Source organism: Ammospiza caudacuta, chromosome 1, assembly GCF_027887145.1.
Source record: "Ammospiza caudacuta isolate bAmmCau1 chromosome 1, bAmmCau1.pri, whole genome shotgun sequence".
NCBI classification, from domain to species: domain Eukaryota; kingdom Metazoa; phylum Chordata; class Aves; order Passeriformes; family Passerellidae; genus Ammospiza; species Ammospiza caudacuta.
Window position 1 is genome coordinate 130254806 of NC_080593.1, and position 23756 is coordinate 130278561.

The window sequence follows — 23756 nt, forward strand, 5'->3', positions numbered from 1 at the left end:
GGCCGGCGATGGGTGCCGCGGGCCCCGCGTGCACGGCGCGCGAGCCGCCGCTGTCACGCGAGCCGCCGCTGCGCTCCGTGCTGCGGCACGTGCGGCTGGAGAACCTGGCGGCGGGAATGAGCGGCGGCGTCCTGTCCACCCTGGCGCTGCACCCGCTGGACCTCGTCAAGATCCGCTTCGCAGGTGAGGCCGGAGCGGCCGCCGTCCCGCGTTAAGGACTCACCGGCGTGCCCGAGCTCGCCGAGCCCGGCCCGGACCTGCCGGGCTTCCCGCCCACAGCCCGCGCTGCTCCGCCCGCCCCGTGCGCGGCTGCAGCGCCCCGGTGCCGGGGGCAGCCCCACGGCTTGGAATAAACCGGCCGTGAGCCGAGAGGGTGTCCCGTTCTCTCCCCCGCTATCCCGAGGTGCTCCTTGTCCCGTGTAGCGGCTGCCGCCTGTGCGGTGCCCCGAGCTGTCCGCGGGCACGTCGGGGAGCTCCAGCCTCTCCCCCTCCCGTGGCCGCCGGTGCCTGAGGCACCCGAGCGCTGCCCGCTTGAGCCGGCGGGCTGCCCGAGCCCACGTTCAAAGTTCACCTCTATGCCAGACATTTTCAACACTCAAAGCTAGCGGTGGTTCTGCAGTAACCTTGGCTGTTAACAATAGTGGTATTGTTTTGCAGAAAACTCTGTAACTGGTTTGTTTCTCCACAGGGAAACATGGCAACTTCTCTTGACTTTTCTGCTGATTTGAGAAACTCGTCAACCATTTATCATATTTTCTTTCAGAGAGGTAGAAACATTTTACCGTATCTTTGGATTGTTTTCTTAAATAGATACATGGATGTTTTAAGATCTGAACACCAAACTATGACAGGGACATTTTTCAAAATTCAAAACGTTGCATGTCCTAGTTGGGCACATCCTGGGCTGCATTATGAGAAGCACAGCCAGCAGAAGGGCTCTCTTCTCTCTGTTTTCCATTTGTAAAACTATGTCAGAAGTACTGTGTTTATTTTGGGGCTCTCCAGGACAAGGAAGGAAGACAGTGACACACTGGTGTGACTGCAGTGAAGGGGCTGGAGCACATGACACAGAACAGGATCCCTTTGGCCTCAGAAAGGAAGGGATGAGGGGAGCTAAAATTGTAATCTATGACAGTGTTCTTGGAAGACACAGAGAAGGTAAAGCCAGATTCTTGGAGATAGTTAGAAGGAGCTGAAAAGGAACAGGCACAAGCATGGATCATTCCAGTTATTTTACTGTGAGAATGGTCAAATACTAGAAAAGGTTGCCCAGACAGGCTGTAATCTCTTCAGCCATGGAAACATTCAGGAGTCAACTGGTCGTGTCCCTAAGTAACCAGGTCTAATTAGATCTGGTTTAAATACAGGTTTGGATTAGGTGGCTTTTGGAGGTCATGTACTTTCACATGCTTCTTTGGATTGAAAATAATAATTCCTGTGTTTTGTCTTCAATGAGGGAGCAGGAGCTGATATCAGAAATGAATGTTGTTGAGATTCTTGGCAGCATCATTGACAGAAAGACTTGCATTCATGTGTCTGATTTGCGATCTTGTTTCATATGTTTATAAACTTGACCTAGTGTCTGCATGGTAAAAATTTCACAAATGTCTTTGGGAAAGGTCTAGCAGCACTTAGGAAGGAGAAAAGAGGTGTTTGTGTTCTAGCTTTGAGTGGTTGTCAAGGTGTCGAGGTGTTGTCACACTGTGCTCAGCAAAAGCATTTTGTCTCTAAAGCTGAAGTCTGTCACAATGTCTATGGGACAAAGAGTTCAAAAGGAATTAGTAATAATGTGGCACTGAACAGAAGATGCCTGTTTACGAGGATTAATTTTGGTGGGGACACAAAAACTACACTTCTTGTAAAACTTTGAGATCAGTTTTCAGTACAGTTGTAGTCTAGCCATATGTCTGTAGTAAGAATGAAAGCTGCTGCTATGTTGGCATCACAGAGTAATTTAGGTCAGAAGAGAGCTGAGGAGTTCACCCCCTACCCAGATAAGCTCTGCTTAGATCAGTTTGTTCAGTCTTGTGCACTGGAGTTTTGAGTAGCTCCAAAGATGCTCTTCAGGCAACTTTTTCAAGTATTTGGCCATTCTGCTGGATAAAAAGTTCTGGTCAAAATTCCCTGTATTTCAGCTTGTGTCTGTTACCTCTTGTCATCTCACCATGGACTGCATCACATACCTCATCAGTAATCAACTTACTCCTTTGTTGTTATGGTAGGAGCAATAGTAGTCACCACTCCAAGCTTTGTGGATGTCCATGTTCTACATGATCTGTCAGACAAAAACTTGTTGTTTTCTGTATTTTTGAAGTGGCATTTTCTAAACATTTGGACAACCAGCTGTTAGGTTATTAGGTGGGAGAAGAAGCCTTTGTGTATTCTGGTAAAAACTGACTTGGGAATCAGTAAGATGTGACCCATTGCTTTATAGAACATTTTAAGGAGAAAATTTGAATTTAAGGGTTGTTACTTAGGACTTGTCTAAACAACTTAGAGAAACATGTCAAGGATGCCATCCATATCACTTGAAATATGATGCACAATTGCTGGAGTGCTAAAAAGAAGACACAGAAAACTTCAGATCTGCTGCTCATCAAAAATGTACAAAAGTGCATTTACTTAGGCTTGTCAGATTAATAGGAACTTTCCTCTTACTGAGCTAAGTAGTTATCTCTGGTTTTTATTTCTTTTCCCCCCCTTTTTTTCCTAAGTTCTTCAGCTCTAAGCTTATAAAGCTGTAAACCTCAGCTCTTGCATACTTGTGAAATAACACTCATGTAATACAGTTGATCAATTATGTTTCATGTTCATTTATTGCTTTGGAGGCTGTGGACTCCTGGGTTGGCTTGGAGGCAGTTGAACTTTATGCTTCCCAAAATGTTTTCCATTTCTGTCTTTTGTAGTAAGTGATGGATTGGAGCTGAGGCCAAAGTACAATGGAATTCTTCACTGTATGAGCACAGTCTGGAAGCATGAGGGGCTTCGAGGCTTGTACCAAGGGGTGACTCCAAACATGGTGGGAGCAGGAGCCTCCTGGGGGCTTTACTTCTTCTTGTAAGTACAACTGTAAAATGTGTCACTGCCTGCACAATGCAGTGTTCAGATATACATTGCATCTTCTTTGTGAGGTATAAAAATGTGCTAAGGGACTTACAAACTTGTCATTCTCTTAGCTAGTCCAGGTCTGTTAACGTTTATTATGGTTTGCTGGTTTAGAATTTAAAGCAGTTTGAGTCAGAGAGTTGTTCCTTTGTCAGATACAGTGCATTCCCTTGCTGCTGTGAAAGTACTAAGGAATTTGAGAGGTGGTGATACTATTCAGAAAGAATTCTCTAAAAGTGCCAATACACTGTTCTTAAAACCCCATGAAAAACAAGAATCTAAATTGATTTCTTGAGATCAAAGAGTGTGAAGTTTTCTACTAAAACTAAATGTTTGATTGTTTTTAATCATTTTAGTGACAGTTTTTTCATTGTTCTTGTCAGTTCATAGGCTTTGCTTTTAAAGCCCATTTTTTAATATTCTACTTTATTAACTCTGTTAATACTTATCCCTATTAATTCAAACATTTTAGGGACTAGTTAGCTGGCATGCCTATGCAAAGCTCACTTCTCAGTTGTCTAGACTCTATTATTGTTTTACTTGAGTCCTTAAGCTTTGCTGTAGATTGCTATTGACACTTCATCTTCTGTTGACAATTCCTTAATTCACAAAGATTGCAAACTGGATCAAGAGAAGAATGCTCAGTGTATTTCTGAGCTAGAGGGTCAATACCTAGCACTGTGGGTCCCACTAAAATTCTTTTTAAAGTTAATTCTGGATATCTGATAATTTTCAAGATGCAGTCCCATTGATACTGACAGTTTAATTTTACAATTTAAATATATATTACCATAGTTCACTTTAAAGAGCTGACTGCTCAGAGACAATGAATCAATTAAATAACAGTAGTTTGGATGCCTTTTCCTCAAAGGCTGTGTACCCCTATGATCTTAAGTATGTCTTAGGTATGTCATTCTGGATTGGGTATTTTGTGATGTGGGTCTGTGTTCACCTTCACTAAACTATGTTGTACATTTTCCAGTTACAATGCCATCAAAGCTTACAAGAAGGAAGGGAAGATGGAAAGTCTCAGTGCGAGCGAACACCTAGTGTCAGCTGCGGAGGCTGGTGAGGTTAAATGCAAAAATTAATGTTCACTTGTAGCTGTTCCATATGCTGCTACCTGCCTTTCTGTGCAGCTTTTTCTTACAGATGGCAAGTGTTCCAGCCCAGATGCAATAGTTTGTTGTCTGTAAATAAAACAAAGATGTCTAGCACAAATAGGTGGGTCACTGTGGTCCTCCAGTTTTGTGCAGAATTAGCAGTTGACAAAATGTCTTTTGTCCTAGTTTTCATTCTGTGTAGGCACTTTACATATTTAGTACTGTATTGGGTCCCAAAATGTACCTATGGAAATCTGCTGCTATCAGATTGTTAACTTGTTAAATATTTAACACCTGGACCTGGAAAGGAGGTGGCCTGTTGAATCATGGAATGTTTTGGGTTGGAAGGGACCTTAAAAATAATCTAGTTCCAGCCCCCTTGTCTTTGGCTGGGACACCTCCCACTAGACCAGGTTGCTCAAAGCCCCACCCAGCCTGGTCTTGAACACTTCCAGAGGTGGAGCGTCCACAGCATCTCTGGGCAACCTATTGCAGTGCCTCACCACTGTCACAGTAAAGAATTTTTGCCTCACATCTAATCTAAACCTACTCTCTTTCAGTTTGAATAATGCCCCCTTGTCCTGTCACTACATGCTGTACAGGCAATTTGGAAAACTTCATTAGGATTTTGAAGCATTCATTTAACGTTGAAATATAAGGCATATTGTTTGAATGAAATGTCATAATGGATTCTGTCACAATGGTATTTTTAATAACCTATAAAGCTATAAGAGGTTCTTGCTGTTAACCTGTCAAAATTATTAAGCAAATCTCACATCACTGAGGTATCCATTAAATTTTGAATTATTGTATACTGAAGAATAACTCAGATAATCTGTGGTACATTAAGAAGCTGCATTTACTGTCTACTCAGATTATACTACCAACTGTGGAAAGGTGAAGCAAAAAAGGGACTGTACTAGGAATATGCAAAAATACTTGTGCCCTGCTAGAGTACCACAGCAGGAGTGAACTGGACTTGACTGTGAGCTTTGAAGGGGGAGAAAGGGAGCAATAGAGGGCATAAACTTCACCTGTTTTGAACAGTATGAGTACTCTGGTAGGAGAAGTAGTTTTGTCATTGTAGAAGCCTGTGTTATATTGGACTGAACAGACTGGGACAATCTGCAGAGTTGGCATAACAATGGGAGTAACTTCTGTGTGTTCCCAGGAGCCATGACCCTGTGCATTACAAACCCAATCTGGGTAACCAAGACTCGACTTGTGCTACAATATAACGCTGGCGTGGATCCATCCAAGCGGCAGTACCGAGGAATGTTTGATGCTCTCATAAAGATATACAAGACAGAGGGCATCCGTGGCTTATATAAGGTAATCACTTTGCAGAAAAATTCCATGATTGCCTGGCACCACCCAGTAGCATGGTGAGACTTCTAAATATTTGTCTACAAAAAAAAAATTGTAACAGCTCACTTTCATTCTGTGAGTCTTTCCCACTGAAGAACTGCAGCAAAAAGGCTTAGTCAGAAGAAAAGCCATTATACTGGTGATAAACTGCTTTGTAATTTTTTTTGAATCATCCTATAATTAGAATTTGGATAAGCAGGTCAGCAACAATGTAACCTATGTTGCTGGCAGTGCTTCCTTGCATTTTATCCCTTATCTCTGTATTTCTAACCTCTTCTAGAAGATAACATGACTAAAGTACTTGCTAATTTTTTCTTCCACAATGGATAGTTTCACAACTGCTTATTTGCCCTCTGGTTATTGATGTCTGTAATCTGTCAGCTCTAGATACATTAAATTTGCAGACTTCTAAATAGGGCCTGCATATGTGTGAGGTTTTTGTTCCCTTTAATTTAGGGAAATAGATGGCAACAAGATTTGGACTTTTTGCCTCCTCCTCTCTTCAGGTCATGACATCAAGATGCATTCATCAGTGCCTGGAAGTTGTGAAGAAACCTATTTTAGTTCAGGCTGGCTCTTCTCCTGCAAGTAATGCTGCAGAATCATAGAATCATAGAATGGCTTGGGTTGGAAGGGATCTTAAAGATATTCTTGTTCCAACACCCCTGTGATGGGCAGGTTTACCTTCCACTAGCCCAGGCTGCTCAGAGCCCATCCAGCCTGGCCTTGAACACTGCCAGGAGTAGGGAACAAGACCACTTTCTCTTAGAAATTATCCTGACTACTGAACATTAGCTTATTTTATTTTCAGTGAAAAATGTGATCCTTCTTATTCTTGCATGCTTCATGGCAATGATTGCCAAATTCTAACACCAGGAACAGGGCACCTTACTTATTCCTAAATTGAAATTGTCAGGTTTGCCTGCCTGGATGTCTACTCTGTTCCATGTAGATAAGTTCTGATTTCTTGGATCTGTTAGGTTTTAAGATGTCCTTCCACCCTTCTTTTCAGATTATTCCTGCCAGTAGCATGTGTCGCCTTTGGCACTAGACACTTCTTTGTAGTGTTAATCTGCAAATGTGGGACTAAAGCAGCTACTTCCTTTGAAAGAGCAAATTACTTGCTTAAATCTGCAAAGAAGGTGACCTAAATAGGTCCTGAATGACCTACATAAGTATGCACACTGTGCAGCTTCCATTTGACGTCAGGACTGTCTCAACCTTGTCTGTACTGGGGAAAAAGGCACTTCTTCAGGTGGCTCTTGGACTTGTACATGATTTAGCTTCCCCCATTTCAGTGTTTCGGGGAGCTTTTATTTTTCTTGCTCTATTTGAAATTGTACAGCTAAAGCTTTGTTAATTGCCCTGAGTCAGGAGTTGTAGTACACACAATTGTCTTCTTTTTCCTCATAATCTTCATTTCAGATAGCATTCCTTGTAGCAGATATGGGGATATCAGGTAGTACCACCTTATGGTAAATGAAGGGATCTCAAACAGAGCAACTGTCTCAGATAGAATTGGAAAAAAACCTGGAAAGAGTTTCTGTTTGAGATTTGTCTCCTTAGACAATAAAGAATGGAATTTCTGACCAAGCAATTCAATATTGCTCTTTACTGCACAGATGCTGTTACTGATCTGAGCAAATCCTTTCAGTCCTTTGAGGTACAAACGGGTTATGTCAGGCTACATCAATCTTTCTAGCAGGGATCAAAGCTGTCTTTATTAGCTCTGCTGGGTATTGATTGTTCATCAAACAGTTTGCCTGAATCTGGGTTTCTTAGTAAGTTGTTCCTCTTGAACTTGGCCTGGTTCTGAAAAGGCAGGAGGAGTCTCCTTTGCTCATTATCCCAGTAATCATCCAGTCAGTGATCTTCCACACACTCCATCCACTGGGCTTTGTGTTTTGGCCCCCTGATGACAGAGCTGCTCTGCTGCACACCAGGCTGAGTTAAAAAACAGCTTGGGGTTATGTACTTTGAACACACCCATGGATCTGCTGGAGATTTGAGCTCTAAAAATTGCCTTGTCATTAATGAATGCAACCATCTCCATTTTATGAGTGCTGTGTTGTTCTTTTCAAGCATAAGGTAGGAGTGCCCAAACATGGTAAAATAGTTGTAAGATTGTAGGATTGGTGCTCTTAGGAAAACCTAAAATATCTCTGAGCTATTGAGAAACTGTTAGATGTATATTCTAGAGTGACTGGCTACTAAGACATCAGTCAGGAATGCAACTAGCATCCTTCATGGCCTCTGTATTTCTGTATGTGCATTTTTTTAATTCTCTTTTATTGATGATATAGAAGCAGCAGTTGGAAATAGAGCAATGCTTAATAAACAAGAGTAAAATACCAGGAAATTTATAAAATCTAAGGAGATTAAAGTAAAATCCAGGTTCATCAAGCCAGAATAATAATGTAGCATGCTGACAACAACAAAAGTCATATGAGTAATGTGTACTCATTACCAAGTGAAATATATTTGGGCACTTCTGTGTTGGCATTTCACTTTTGGTAGGCAAGATTCTATGCTCTGAGGATAAAGTACTTTTCCTGGCCCCTCAGTGGCTAAGGCACTTAGCTCTCTGTATTTTGCATGCTTTGCTTCTGTTATTTTTCTTCTTGTAAATATGAAGCTTGTAAGCTTTCTATATCTTTGTACTTGTACATAGCAAAATCCATTGAGATTTAGCCATCTTGATTTTAATTTAAGTTGCGGGTTCTACACAGGGACATAAGCATAAGTGGCTTTCACATAAAAGATGGTAACATTTTTCACCATGAGGGAATCAAGATGGTAATGGCAACTTCAGTGTCTTGTCTGCACAAGTTGTCAGTGCAGGGCACTCAGATGCTGCAGGTCTCTGACACACTGAGAGCCCAAATGAAGGCAGCACTGGAGAGATTACAAGAGGTATTTGCTGCATTCTTTTGAAACAGACAGCAGAGGCTGTTCTGGCTTGAGTGCTGTCAAACACTTGAGGCAGTAATGTGAGTACCACATCACCAAATGAACCTTGTTCCCCTCTTTACTAAGAAGCACAGGTTTTCCAGTGTGTACATTTGCCTGTGTTTCTTTTTATTGTGATGGGTAACCTTTGAAACACTAACCAACAAGACATTTTCTTCTTGTCTGGATTTTCAGCACTTAAAACACTTTACGCCAACTTTAAAATATTTCTTTATTCCCACTGTCTGCTACTCAGAATTATGTGCATTTAAATTTCTAATTATAGAATATAAATATAGAACTATATTTAATTCCATCTATTGTTCTAATCCATTGAAAGAGAATTCAAGTAAGACTTCTTTGAGGAACCATTCATCTTGTCATGTTTTCATTGGAAAAATCAAATATTAAAGTAGAAAAATAACAAGAAGTACGTGAAGTTATTATAAAATTTCTCTTTACAGTCATATTATGTATCTAAGAATAAGAAAATAGAATATGTTTCAAAAACTTCCCCAGCCAAGATATCTCAGTGCTGTGAAGTCAGTTTTGCTTTGAAACATTTTTCCGTAAGAATGCATGATTTTCTATGATCAATAAAGGTCTGGGTCAGCTCCTATTTTTCTGAGGCACATTGGCTGACAGTTGCCTCACTCCCTTCTTGCATTTTTTAATATTGGCCCGACATTAAAAGTCCCTCAGTCTTTGGAAGCTCAGCACAAGACTTTAGGCCTGCTGGTATTTGTGTATGAAGTACAACCAGTAGATGCTTTAGGACTCAAGGGTGCAAGTTATCCAAATCTTCTGGCTGAAGTTTAAGAGTTTAGCTCTCTTTAAGGTTGTTTAACATTCTTCTTTTGTTGGCAGGAAAAGTATTACCTCATTTTTCTATGATATAAATACATTGTTCTAATTCTTTCCAAGTGGAGAACAATTACTTCCACTGTCTTTTAGTTGTTTTACTGATTAATCACTGAGAAATGTTTGTGAAGATTTTCCCTGCTATCACTGTCCATGAGTTTCATACTGATTTTGCTGACCCAGATAATTTTTTCTTTGACATTTTTGTATAGTTTTTTTTTCTTCTTCTTCTGTTTTTATATTGCTTTTATTTTCTTCTCTGATCCAGGATTTCTGAAAACCAAAGTTGTCTTTTTCCCTCTGTTGGGCCCTTTGGCTTCAACTTCACTTTGTGCTTACAGCTGACAAAATACAGATAAGTGGTTTCATTCCACTTGTTCTCATTTGAGGAAGGTTTTTTTCCTGGGACTTTCATTAGCCTTTAATGCATTTCATTAGTTTGTGATTACTGATGTTGAGTTCATGACCATTTTTTCTTACTGTGAGAAGCAGAAATTCTAAAAAGTCATTTCCTGAAAGACTGAAAAACCTTAGAAATCTATATGTAGCATTTGGAAAGCTGATCCCTGAAGTGGTAATTTGTGTATTATCCATGCAGTTTTTGTGCCTGCTGTAGTTTTATTTGTTGGGGTTTTTTCTGCAATTTAGGAGTTTTATTATTTTGTCTTGTTAACACTAATTCAGTGGACTCCTTCAGAGATCTCTTCTCCTTTTCACCTTCTCCAGGCTTTTAATCATATTCTGCTTAAGTCAGACTAAGTCTTCAACATTTTGGGCTTGACTTTTAGTCTAACACAGACTTTGGCATCTGAACACATTTTTAAATTCCTTTTTTTTGCCCAAATGGATCATGGGAAATAAACTTTGATTCTTTAAGTCCTTTTAACCACATTTTGAACATTTTACTGTTACAATTGTTCCCTAACAGTTTGCAGCAAGCTTTAGAGTCCCTTTCTGGCCAAGATGATTAATCCTCCATTTATTTGTGTTTTTCAATGCAAGTGACCAACTCTTCAAAAAGAATTAGTGCTTTTCAGAACCCCTGCAGCTGGCAACTCATTTTAGTGGAGCTAGTCCTGGTCCTGGGAGAACTCCTGTCTTCTCTTTCTTGTGGACACAGTTCAGAAAGTACCTGTTTTCCCCCTTCATTTCAAGTTTTTTGAACCTAAAGCTTGTGTATTTTCATGTGTTTGTGTATGTAAGAAAGACAGTGCTGGAGCAGCTCACTCTCTTGTCCCACAGGGACATGTTATGGTAGTGGACCTGGCAGTGTCAGGTTTATGGTTAGATTTGATAATCCTAAAGATCTTTTCCAACCAAAATGATTCTATGGTTCTATATAGGCACAAACATTTTTAGTCTAGAAATATATATATCTCATAGACACACATTTTTGTAGAGACACTCATGCAAACACATGCCTATCTATTTCCCAGGCTCAATCACAATAATGTTTTGTACCTCTGCTCCTGGTGGCTCTTCTCTGAGTTGCCAGCATCTGTCATTGCTTTACCAGTCTCAGGTGGAACCAGACCCCTCAGTGCCAGTCTCTGGAAATGTGCACTGAGCTTGATTTGTGGTCTTGCAATCCTAATCTGTGTTACCAGCTTGTTCTCTGTGAGGTGGAGTCTCTGGGCCACTTGTTTCATCCCAGTGACTCAGGAGGTGACTTTAGGCTGCATGTCAGGAAAGCAGCAGTTACTGAGTGTTGGTGTGATGCCTGCCCTTAAGGACACTGAGTCAGACTGCAACTGCTGTGCAGGCACAGTCTGTACATTAAGGGAGGACAAATGTAGGGGTGGGAGCTGTGCTCTGTCAAGTTGTTTAGATTTTGTGCATCACCCTTTAACCTTGTTTTATCATTTTCTTAGGGATTTGTGCCTGGTCTGTTTGGAACATCACATGGAGCACTTCAGTTCATGGCCTATGAGGATTTGAAAGAGAGATACAACAAGTATAGAAACAGAGTATCAGATACAAAACTGGTAGGATGCTTGAGAATAAAATTGTGTTGTGGCATGCAAATAAACAGAAGTAGATTCCACTTGTCAGGTTTACAGCAGCCAAATGTGCAAAGTATTGGTACATTAATTAAAGTGCAGAATATATAGAAGGAAATAATACTTTCTCACTTTTTAGGAACAAGCAGCTGGTTTTCACTGGTTTTGAAACCCAACTTCTTATTTTAGCAAGTGTTTTGAGAATTTTAGAAGTTTTTTCTTATGTTGTGGAACCAGAGGGGATGGTATTAAACCCTGGAAAACTGTTCAGATGCAAGTTGGGCAAAGGTAGCTACTATTGGAAGAAGTGTTTTAATGGGAATGAGAAGGCACATGTTTTACAGTCAGTTACTTGTAGCGCTGCATGTAGTAAAAACTGACATTTCTTTTAATGTGTTGTATCATAGGAGGGAAAAATCTAGAGTATTGTTTGGTTGTACATTTAAAAATCAAATAAGATTTTGGGAACTGGCTAATTTAGACCATACCTAAGGCAAGCCTGACAATTTTTCTTGCTTTTAGAACACTGTGGAATACATAATGATGGCAGCTGTATCCAAAATATTTGCTGTGGTAGCAACATATCCCTATCAAGTCGTGCGGGCTCGTCTTCAAGACCAGCATAACACCTACTCTGGGGTGTTTGATGTGATCCACAGGACCTGGAGGTAGGTGTGCAAAATTAAAAGCCTGCATGTTGCAAACTGAGTTTTACAGAATCAGAGCTACCTTTACTGGCTCCTGTGCTGACTGCAGAACCAGAACAGTTCAGGGCAAACTAAGTGTTAGTTGTACAAAGTCACGTTGTGCAAGATGCCACCAACAGCACTAAGGTAAGGAGAGAGGAGGAGATTGGAGGGAGCCAATGCCCCCTGCAGGTTTCTGTTGTTTATTCTGTCTCCCTTCTCTCTTCTCCAGCAAATTTCACAGGCTAAAAAATAACATTGTCGTGGCTGGTTTGGGACACTAAATAAATTCTCACTTGAACTGCTTTGGCTTATCACACAGGACAGGAGCATTGTGCTGCTGGCAGTTGTGGCTAATCCAAATTCCTGGCAAGGTGAAGTGAGCTAGCCAGAGCTGATTATACTGATGTCCCTGGGTTACCCTGGGGCCTGCCTGCACTTGTTGTCTGGTCCCAGCTTCCTGTGGGACCTTTAGAGACCTGTGACCTCACACCTATTCATATCTTCTCCTGAACCTTCCCTGAGCTCTTGCCTGAGCTGCACAGTGCAGGGGAGAGTTTTCACACAGAACCTGTGTGTTTACCAAGGGTGGCCACCTCTGTGTGTGCATCCATGGCTTTGGGCAGTGCTTCTGGGTTGGGCCATACTGCTGCAGAGGTGGGAATGGGCTCCTGGCTGTGAAGAGGGGCCAGCTCAGTAAGTGCCTGAGGCTCTGTTGTTCCAGGAGCACCCCTGGTTCAGAGGCTGTGCAACCATTTCAACTGGAGGCAATTCAGAGCAAAAGTAGCCCTGCTGTGTCAGTGCTGAGCCCTTCAGTGCTGCAGGCTGCAGGAGGTCTTTTTAGTTCTGCTCAAGTGTATGTAGTACAGCCATTCTGGAGCCACTGCTGAGCTCATGATGAAACAAATGGGACTTAGGGAGGGTTGTGTGAACCACACCCAAGCATTTCTTGGGATCTCTGTTTGCTCCTCCTTCCAGGTGTTCTATGCCTGTGAGGTCTGCACCTGAAGAGCTGAGATTTAATGTGTCTATAACTTTTTAACAGCCTTAGCATGACACACTGATTGAAATTGGGTGAAATTAGGTTCTTATTTATTGGCCAGTGGAATCAAAATTCTGGAAGGGGTGCTTAAAATCTCAAAAAATGAATGGTGACTTTTCTTAGTTGTTGTAGCATGAAGAAAGATGGTAAATTGTCTTTCTTAGACAATACCCACTAAAAACACTTAAAGCCCGGGCTAAATAACTGATCTACATAATGCTATTATAGTTTAGAAGAAAAAACAATGGGTTAATACTTGATGCACTTTAAACACTGTCTGAAATGGTTATTTCTAACCTGAAGTACATCTCTCAATGGGAGTGTGAGAAATAAAATGCCAGGCCTTGTTTTATGTCTCATTTTTTCTATTAAAAGGCATTAATTAAAACCTTTTTTTTTTGTCTTTAAAGGAAAGAAGGTGTTCATGGATTTTACAAAGGAATTATACCTAATGTGATCAGAGTGACTCCTGCCTGCTGTATTACCTTTGTAGTTTACGAAAATGTGTCTGGCTTTTTACTTGGTTTTAGGAAAGAAAATAATTAAAGGTATGGACTTTGTTCCTAGGAAGGAATCTATCCTTTATTTTTTATATTCATGATCTGGGAGAAATTTACTTCAGCAGTCTTCTTTGACACTGTGAATTGATCTGGTATTTTAAGGAAAGAATGTAGAGACAATAAACCCTGCCAACATCTCTCCTTTTGAACGTTCCTGCACTGCTGCCTTCCTCTCTGAATCAGCTGTGTCTGCTTGAAGCAGATGTCTGCAACCCTGAAATAAGAGTGCTGTGACTGGGTGAAGGCAGCTGCACTGCAATTCCATTCATCCTGGCCTGCCTGGAATAACTCACTAAGCAGTTTCAGCAAGTCTCAAGATAACAGTTGGTGAGATTCTCTCCTCCCTGAAGTGGAAAACTTCATATGAAAGCAACCCTGGGGCCTGTCAAAACTTTCTTAAATCTCTGAGTCTCATTAAAACAAGGAATGTCATCTGAATCCACCTCTGTGTTATTCATCAGATTTTAGGAAGTGGAATGCTCCAGACTCCATTGTTCATCCAACACAAAAATGTGTGGCTCAGTGGGGTGCAGTTTGGAAACTGAAATTGTTTTTTTTAAAACAGCTGTCCATTCTTGGGTTTGAATAATTGCAAGTCTGATGAAGCTCAGTTCTTGTCTCATAGCAGGCCAGGTTTGCACTGTGGTTTTTGACTTGGTTTTAGCAGCAGACCAACATGCTGAAAGTGCATACATTGCTGGCAACTTAATTCATTTTCTCTTTTTCATCTCTCTCTGTGCCAGAGTCTGTCTCCATTAATCATACAGCTGACCACATATTACTAAGTAAATGCATATTTTAAAGGAGGCTTACATTTTAAAGATGAGGATTTTTTCTAGTAATCCCATAGTGATGCCGTGTTCAAGCCAGTGTAGCAACAAATAGGACCACACTTACTTTCAGTAGTATTCTTTGGAAAAAAAAAATGTTTCTAGTCTAAAAAAATCCTGTGCACAGGACTTTATTTAAAAAACCAGAACAATCTGTTAATGTCTTCTGATTTGGTTTAAGGAAAAGATTGTTGATATATTGATTGCTAATTTACTGATAAATTATAGTACATATCAGTAAATCTGCATAATAGTTAGGGTTTTTTTTCCACACCAATAATTGCCATCAAGGATATGTACTTTTTAGAGTTCTGTGTTTGGTGGTTTTGGGTAGTTTATTTATTTAAGAAAGACATTACTGACCTTAACATCTGCCTCCTGCTGTTGGTAAGAAGATATTAAGTATCTAGTAAGTATCATTTAACTAGGAAATAAGTTAGCAAAGGCTATCAACGGGGGAAAATCATCAGTTTCATAGGGAGCAGAGTAATCACTTTGAGAAGTTTCCTGTTTACCAGACTAACCTAAAGCAGAAAGAACAATTTTTAATAAAAATTTCACAGATTAGGAACTTGGTTTTAAATTTTAAGTTAAAATCTGGAAAGCTACAGAAACTACTGAATATTTTGAATCTTCATTCAGTAGTCCACTCACTTGTTTTTGTAGATACTGTTGCCAAATACCATATTTTGTATATAACTAAATTTATTCATAATTTACACTTTCTCTTCCACAATCCCATCCCCTCTACTGATATAGTTGATCATCTCATTGGAAAGAATAATCTCATTGGAAAGAATAATCTCATCTGGCTGGGGCCAGCATGGCTGGCTTTGGTTTTTATTACGGAAGGTGCTGTGTATATTTAGCTGAAGATAAATTTACTGGAAGTTTACCATGTAAATAATGTAGATACAAAACAGCAGCTTCTGCCTTTGGAGGGTGCTGACTGGGCTTTGTGTCTTTTGTGGTACACAGAACAAATTTAATGGAGCACTGAATTAACTACCACCCAGGATCCAGAATATATTGTGAAGACATATGAAAACATGATAAAAGAGAAAAAGCTGTGCACATAATCCAAGCCTGAATTAATGTGCTCTGGGCCAGAACAGCTTACCCATGCTTCAGGATAAATGCAGGGGCAGGCTGTGAGCATGTGCACAATCACTCACTGTGTGTTAGCGGACGTTCTGTAAGTCCACACCACAGCTCAGCTCATAGTAACTTGTTTGTGTTCAGGTACCTTAAAACCATCCTCCAAGCCAGTGAAAACATTGCAGTTCTTCAGAGACAAAATACCAGCTGTGTAACTTGCTGGCTTGCAGCAAATCTCACACACCATCTTGCAGTTGAGCAAGCCCGAGTGCTCCCCTCGCTGCAGGTGTCCTCCCCTGGTATCTGCAACAACAGCTACAGGCAAGGGCTGCCCATCCTGGGGCAAATCGTACAGCTTGTTCAGAAAAGAAAATGAGATTTAATTCTAAATAGCTGAAATAAATTCATTATCTCAGATTTAATGGGTTTTTTCCTTTTAATTTCTGGGAAGAGTGGAGATTTTTGCATGTTGTACATGCTTTTCATGAGTTTTTTTATTTTGTTAATGTAAAATTGGTTTTGTAATACAAACATAATTGTTGTTTCTCTTTAGAATGTGTACAAATTTAAAAAATGTTTGAATATGCCACTTGCAGCATTTGGAAGAAAATACTAAAAACACTGAAGCTTATGTTCTGTGTTAGCGTGATCGGTGTTGTCACTTGTCAAACAGCTGTGACATCATTGTTTCACTCTATCAGTTCAATTTTGGAAAGCCTATGCATTTCAACCTGTCTTATGTCTGTATCTTCTAAACAGTTTAATACATCTAGTTTTTAACTAACACCAAAGTGATTCTGTATAACTGAAAGGCTAAATCCAGGAGAATTATATTATTGGAGCAATGAAATTAAGTGTCGTAACTGTAAAATTATTTAGTGTCTGCATCTTAGTAATGGAGACCAGTCATAGATATTACACTGAAATCCAGTCTATCAAGAAGCAAGAGAGGGAAGAAGAGCTTAGGTAGTCTGGTTTTGCTCAGTTATTCATAATATGAGGTATTTAACACTTACCACATTGTCTGGGTCACAGTTAAGTCACCAGGAGTTCATTGAGATAAGACTGTAACAGCAGAGCATCCTATTCTGCAGTCAGGTTTACAGGAGTGCATTTTATGTGTGTTTTCTGAAGGCTGAAGCCAACACCTGATTTTACTTTCTTTGAACTTTATCTATAAAGCCTTCTAAAAAAATTGTGTATCACAACACCATATAAAATACTTTAAACACATTAATGTTCAATAAAATAACCCGGATTTCTTTTTTGTAAAAGGTCTTATTTATTTGATACAAAAAGTTATGGTTAATTCTAACAACAGTGGTGGTATTACATCAAAAAAGAAATTTAAAATGTTAATGAACTTGGTTTTGATATTTGTATTCTAAAATTATTATTATAAAAAGCCTCTACTGTGTACAAAACAAGACAAAGGCTACAGATGCAAGGCTTTGGTGCCTTTCATTCCAGTACTTGTGTCCAACTCTATTGAAATAAATTCTTTAAAAAATAGTACAAAATTTTTAAAAAAAGGTATTATAAAAAGAGAGGGAAGTTATTTTGGCAGTTCTTCAATGATGATTCGGGAGACTGAATTCCATCCAGTAGAAGCATCTCCCCGTGGATAATCTGAGCACGTCCCCACCCAGATGGCAATATCCACCAAGCCAGCGTTGATCCCTTCACACAGACCTTCCACTGGTTAAAGACAAAAGTCAGGTTACCTCAGCAGACACAATCCCTTTGTGTTTCTCAACTGAAGGTGGACTCAAGTGCTTAAAAACAGCAACTTTAGTTAAAGGTGAAAAGGTTTTAGAATTTTAAAACAATTTCAGCAATAAAAACTCTTATGTAGAGATGTGGCAACATCAGTTAAAGCCATGCAGTGCCTCTGTCTGTGCTGCTGAATGGATGAAAGGATGGCAAAATGGGAGGTATAGCTGCTGCCTTAAATACCCAAATTTACACACTGGGAGCTGGAATATGGCTTCATACCCTTCCAGACATCTTTCTAGCAGTGATGGGAGGGGGTGGGGGCACAGCCATGCCTGGTTTACAGCTCAGCTCTGTAAAGGTGATGGCCACCCTGTAAGCTTTTCCACACGTCTGTCACTGCGTCTGCATGGAGTTGCATTCCTGATGCCCCACTAGCACCACTAGATGGAGGTGGGGTAATGAGGACAAGTCAGCTCTACCCCTACGCTGAAAAAGTCCTATAACAGCTCTAGACATTAGATTGCATGCAGTCATGCAGAACAGGGAGAAAAGTGGAGAAAGGACACAGAATTTATGTTCCTTTTTCTTAGTATCACATCCCTTTATGTTGAATGAATTCACTAATTTGCCTCTGCTAAGCAAATGAGTAATTGCTCCCAGATATTTCACTTTGGAGGTACTTTTGCGCCCCTCCTGAAAGCAGAATAGAAATTGCAGGAGGAAAGTGTCATTTCTGCACAGACAATGTGCAAACACCGGTATTTTAAGCCAGGATGACACTGTCTACTTGGCAGTAAGGCTGTTTCTCCATAAGTTAATACAGCACAGAATGTCTCTGTAGTCATGTTGTGGCAGAGATCAGTAGACCTGTCTGGACAGAAATCTCTTCCATTTCTAAATCTCAGAATATAGTACCACGAAAAGTACCACAGCAAGAAAGTACCACTTAATAAATAATTACAATACTATTACTTATCAATACCCAACTCTGAGACAGCACAGTAAGAGAACAAGTGTGAGTTGGCCACTCTCTGTGTTTGCTGCTTCTGCCTCCTGCTCCATCTCTGCTCCCCCGGCATACGTACCCGAGGAAGTTCTGTGTATGTTAATGGTAGAGTTCAGCTCTGGGCTTCCTTGATCCAAGTATATTATGGCCTCGATGGGCAGTGGGCCAGCACACTCTGCCCCGTTGAAGGTGAAGTACCAGCGCTGGCAGCAGGCGCTCCTGCACTTGAGCCGCAGCGAGCCGCTGAAGAGCACGCGCAGGGCGCTGTTGGAGCGCATCTTCGTGAACGTGCATTCCTGGCAGGAGACAAAGGTGCTCTGGCACAAACCCCTGGGGTTGAGCCCATTTATTTCCTATATATTTATATTTAGGACACAGATTTAGGAAGACATTTATTTCAAAATGTTTTGGCTATTCTCTTTAGGCCCCTCTGGGAAAAAAAAAAATAAAATTACAGCCTGGGAAATCCCTTGTGGTGCAAAGATGCAAATCAGAACAGCACCTCATAGATGGTAAAGGAGAAAACGGATTATGGAAATTCTTAACTTTATTTAGATAAGTCCTGCTGTTAAGTTGCTAGCCTAGTCACCTTCTGGGATTTATGTAAAAAGATATAAGCTCTCTGAAAGCTGCACTCAAGCCACAGGATCACACAATCATAAGGATTGGAAGGGACCTCTGAAGATTATCTAGTCCAACCCCCAAGTCCTTGCATGACAAGAAAGCACAGTTTCTGTCTCTGCTAACAGAAATCCTGGGCTTAACGATTATCACAAGACTTCTGAGCAGTTTATACCCAGCAAAAGCTCCACAACTGAAAAATAAGCACTTTCAGTTTTTTAAGTGGTTGTTAGCCTGTCTTCAACATGCTGGATTTCACAGGGAAAAAAAAAAAAAAAAAAAAAAAGACAGAAAAAGGAAAAAGAAAGAAAAAGAAAGAAAAAGAAAGAAAAAAAAGAAAAAGACAAAAAATACCAAAAAAAAAAAAAAAAGGGAAAAAAAAAAAAAAAGACCAAAAAGGAAAAAAAGAAAAAAAAGGGGGGGGGAAAAAAAGAAATAAGTAAAAAGTTAGGGACAGTTCTGCAAGTAAGAAAAGTCTACTGAAAAATTTGATTCTCTCTCTAGCCACAGCACAGCAGTTAAACTGCTATAATCACTCTGGGCTTTGCTTCATAGCTGGGATTGAGCAGGGATTTTTTCTAAAAGTTTTACACCCAGGGCTGCAGTGAGGACAGAGTGTTTGTGTCAGTCTGGGTGACACAGGCAACTCTGCTCCTGAGCAATGCTGATCCTTTGCAGAAGCATCCTGCAACTACAACTGAGTTTCAGTGAGTAACCACTATGAAGCAAGAGTTATAAAGACGGGTACAAATAACAGATTAAAGATGTTCATCCCTTCTTAGGATTGAAATGGTGAAAACCTTGCCCTGTTTTGGGCAAGCTAGAGAGGTGCTTTTTTGGTACTGTGACTTTCAGCCTTACAGTGACAGATCTGGTCTACTGAACATACTCTTACACCAGCCACAAAATTCTTCCAAAACCCTATTCCAGGAATGAAAGAGGCACAGAGCTGAAACACAGCTGAGAGCAATCCAAAGTAGCTAAGCCTTTGAGAAGTTCACCCTTGCATGCAGGAAAGCAGGAAATGTGTGAGGCTGGAGCTGTGCAGCCCCGGTGCGGCGCCGCTTACCGCGATCTTGCCCAGGTCGATGCCGTAGTTCAGCGCGCTCCACGAGCACTGCTTGAAGTTGGGCGTCCAGGACTCCTCGATGCTCTCCCGCATGCACTCGCCCTTCTCCCCCTTCAGCCCGTCCCTTCCCGGGATCCCGGGTGTCCCAGGGATCCCGTTGGCTCCCGGGTTTCCATCCCGGCCGGGAACGCCGCTGGGGCCTTGCAAGCACATGCCATTATACTGGAAGAGAGAACAGATCTTGCTGCTCCCACCCCTCAATTCCGAGGCTAACCAAGTCAAACACAAGTGAATAACAACAAAGCACACCCCCCTGCTGTACCACAATGGGCTATTTCTGCATCTCCCAGAAAATGGTTCCACTGAAGTAGAAAAAACAAAGGAAGAATAAATTTTCAAAGATAAGCAGTGCCAGCAGAATTTGCTGTAAAATAGGATGCACCTTTTTTTAATGATGCATAAATCCTAGCATTAAAAAATTATCTAGTCCAAGAATTAAAACCTGTTGGAAAATTTCACCAGAGTCAAAACAGAAACAAAAAAAAGAAGTCACATGTTAATAGTTACTTTTTCCTAACCCACCATTACTTGTATAATTGTCTATGCTAATACATGTTTAGTATGTTTTTTTTTTTCCTAAGAAAATTTTCTATTTCATAGAGAGCAAAGGTTAATGCCACTTTTCTTCTGTCACTGCTCCTCTGGTGAGAGGTGACAACCACATGGTGGTAATCAAGCCCCACAGTTCAGACTCCAATATGCACACAAATGGATGGTGATATGAATGTGGGAAGCTGCATCCTGGAATAAAGCTGAACTCAGGAAGCCTGCTTGTAACAGCGGGAAAGCAGACATGGGAGGAGGGCACACTCACATCCTTCCTAACATCACAGCATTAGGAAAGGTCAAATGTTGCCCTCCCAAACTCCATGTTAACACACATCACCTTCTCACCTTCTGCCCACCTTGGAGAGTAGGTTTGTGAAGCCCAGAGCTCCCTCCCACAGCAGCCTAAGGGCTGGGATGTGAGAGGAGCACTGGGCATGGGAATGCTGAGCAGGAACCTGCAGGGGCTGGCCAGGGCTTTTACTTCATGTGCTCTGTCCTCTCTGGTGCTGACTGCTTCCTCCCAGTCTTCATCCCAAATCTTCACAGATAGCTGTATTCTGCTCTTCCACTTTCTCATATTTATTTGTCTTCATCTAGTTTAAACCACCTAATGGCCGTCTGTTTCAAAAAGAAACTGTGCTGCAGCTATTCCCCCTCATGCCAGCCATGCCCCTGTCTGCCCTGCAGGAGCTGTAAACTAAACTGTAAGCTGTAAACTGCCTCTGCCCTCTTTCCTTTGTCAAATTGGTGAATTTTCTTCACTGAGGTTGTGCCTTTTCACAGGCTCTGGTGCAAAAACCAGCAGAGCCATCACAGGCTTAGCTGGAGCCACACCAAAAGTAAAATCAGTGACTACATGGAGAGGTCTAGTAAGAAGTCAGATGAGGGTATGACTAATGGTTGCTAGCTTTCCCTTACTACCTTCACCAAAGAAAACCCTGCTGGCTAAAGGCAGTGGAAATATTGGAATATTTTCACGAAGAAAACCATGCTTCAGAAAAGTTCACTGAGAAAGGGTTGGTTGGCAAAGCACCAGCCCAGCAGAACAATGCAAGGACATTTCTATGTCACACAGCAACAGTGATCTGGTTTTGCTGTTGCTTTCCCACTGGACTCTGTTTGTAACAGTGACTGGCTCTGGCTTTCGCATGTGGTTCCTCACCACAGAAATCCTGCATGTGGAAATAGGCAAGAGCTGGGTCAGGCCAAAGCTGTGGCCGACTGCCCCCATCCCCAGAGCCACCAGGAAGGGCTGGCCTGTCCCCACACAGGAGCTGCCACCCACAGCCAGACAGGGAGAGCACCTCAGCCATGGCACATCCCAAAAAATAAATGGGAGCACAAGAATCACCTGGGCTTTGGGGTCTACTCCAACTAAAATTGTGTCTTGCCAAGTCAAGTCTTTTTCATGTTTTCTTAAGCTGGAAATGCATAAAACATACATTAAACATCCACTGAAGGCAGGATCCCCCCTCAGTCCTGCCTCCACTCTGCCCTGGCAGGGCTTCTGCTGAAGCATCTGTACAGCTGGGCTGTGCATGAGTCAGCTGCCACTGATTTACCCACACTTTGCTGCTCACTCTGCTGCACCCAAAAAGCACTGAGCAATTTCAAAGCACTGAGGGATCCTGAAACACGGCTCAGAAAATGTTAACTCGTCCATGCGTTCAGACTCCTTATTCTCAATGCAATTCAATTTCCACAATAAAAGTGAAAAGATAATGAAGTGGTGTGGAAGGGAAGGAGCTTTGCTAGCAGTGGTGCTTCCAGCACATCCTTTCAGGGATCTCTCTGGAGATCATGGAAGAAATGGTCATACCACTGATTTTCTATAGAAGGGGAAACGGCAGTACAGCAACTCACAGAAATACCTTCACATCTGCTTTCTACATTCCAAGGACTGGAAAATTTCCCTCCTGTCATCTATCCCTGAGATGGGATAGTCCCAATGCATTCAGGTTTCTAGTAGCAGTGGAATTCAAACAATGGTGTGCAGTCCCTGCCGCCCAAGGAAATAATGCATTCAATGCCACTCCGATGGAAAGTGTGCTCGGTGAGCATGTAGACAGTTTCAGAGCATGCAGATAGTTTTTCTCATTACTATTTATCCACTAGCATTTTAGGAGCTAAGCAGCAGTTAAGCGCTTACGTTGGAAGGAGCTAAGCAGCATTCACTGCTGATGTTTGATTGTAAGGTTCCGGCGCTGGCCCTGCAGTGCGCGGAGCGCAGCGCCAGCCCCGGCACCGGGCACGGCGGGGAGTGCGGGCTCGGCCGGCGCCAGGCCCGGGCCCGGTGGGGCAGCGCTCACACACACACCGGGCCGCCGAGACCCCGCGGTTTGTGTCAATGCCCATCAGCGCCTCCTCCGCGTTTTCCTGATTCAGCGCAACAAGGGCTCGATTAACTGAACCGAGAGATGCCCAGCGGCGCGGGACCGGCGCTGTCTTGTCTGGAGCGGCCGCCAGGCTTTTCCAAAGCCTCTGATCTATCGCCTTTTTGGTATCTTTGCAATAACAAAGCGACTGCGTGGCTCCTCCAGCCGCCCCCCGCCCGCCCCGCTCCCGCTCCCCGGCCCGCCGCTCTCACCACGTCCACCACCTCCCGCTGGCGGAGCGCCTTCTGCTTGCCCCGGGGGCTCTCGGAGCCGCCGTGCGGCGGGGCCGCGGCCAGCAGCAGCGCCAGCAGCAGCAGCAGCGGGGCGGCGGCGGCGGCCGGGCCGCGGGGCATCGTGCGGGGCGGGATGCGCGGGGCGGCGCGGCAGAGCCCGGCTCCCAGCTCCGGGCGGCAGCGCGGCGATAAATGAGCCTTTCAGAGCGCGCAGCCCGAGCCCCCTCCCCGGGGAGGCCGGGAATTTCCATCCCGTAACCGGGCGAGACGGCCCGGCAGAGCCACCCCCCTCAGCCATTGGCACGGGGCCGGGGCCTCCCGCCCCTCGGGCCGGCCCCGCCGAGCCTTCCCCGGGCCGCGCCGGAGCCCCCGGCCCCGCCGAGCCTTCCCCGGGCCGCGCCGCGCCGCGCCGAGCCGAGCCAAGCCGAGCCGAGCCGACCTGAGCCGAGCCGCGCCGAGCCGAACTGAGCCGAGCCGCGCCGAGCCGAGTCGAACCGAACCGAGCCGAGCCGAGCCGAGCCGAGC

At 42.7% G+C, this 23756-nt stretch overlaps 2 protein-coding genes across 3 annotated transcripts; one reads left to right on the plus strand and one right to left on the minus strand.

Moving 5' to 3' along the window:
- Positions 1–8: 8 nt before the first annotated feature.
- Positions 9–14106, plus strand: SLC25A32 (solute carrier family 25 member 32). 2 transcript variants are annotated; one of them, XM_058806961.1, is made up of 8 exons: positions 9–183; positions 2907–3057; positions 4088–4173; positions 5380–5540; positions 11258–11371; positions 11909–12054; positions 13525–13662; positions 13777–14106. In XM_058806961.1, the coding sequence occupies exons 1-7, from the start codon at positions 9–11 to the stop codon at positions 13658–13660; spliced, it is 969 nt and encodes a 322-aa protein (XP_058662944.1). In that variant the 3' UTR covers positions 13661–13662; positions 13777–14106. The 2 variants fall into 2 exon arrangements, with proteins under 2 accessions (XP_058662944.1, XP_058662935.1); XM_058806952.1 differs by having other exon boundaries at positions 13525–14106.
- Positions 14107–16888: 2782 nt separating this feature from the next.
- On the minus strand, positions 16889–23357 carry CTHRC1 (collagen triple helix repeat containing 1). Its single transcript, XM_058806973.1, has 4 exons — positions 23211–23357; positions 20015–20236; positions 18404–18620; positions 16889–17300 (listed from the first exon to the last, which is right to left on the minus strand). Exons 1-4 carry the CDS (start codon positions 23349–23351, stop codon positions 17158–17160), a joined length of 723 nt encoding a protein of 240 aa, XP_058662956.1. The 5' UTR covers positions 23352–23357; the 3' UTR covers positions 16889–17157.
- Positions 23358–23756: the final 399 nt, after the last annotated feature.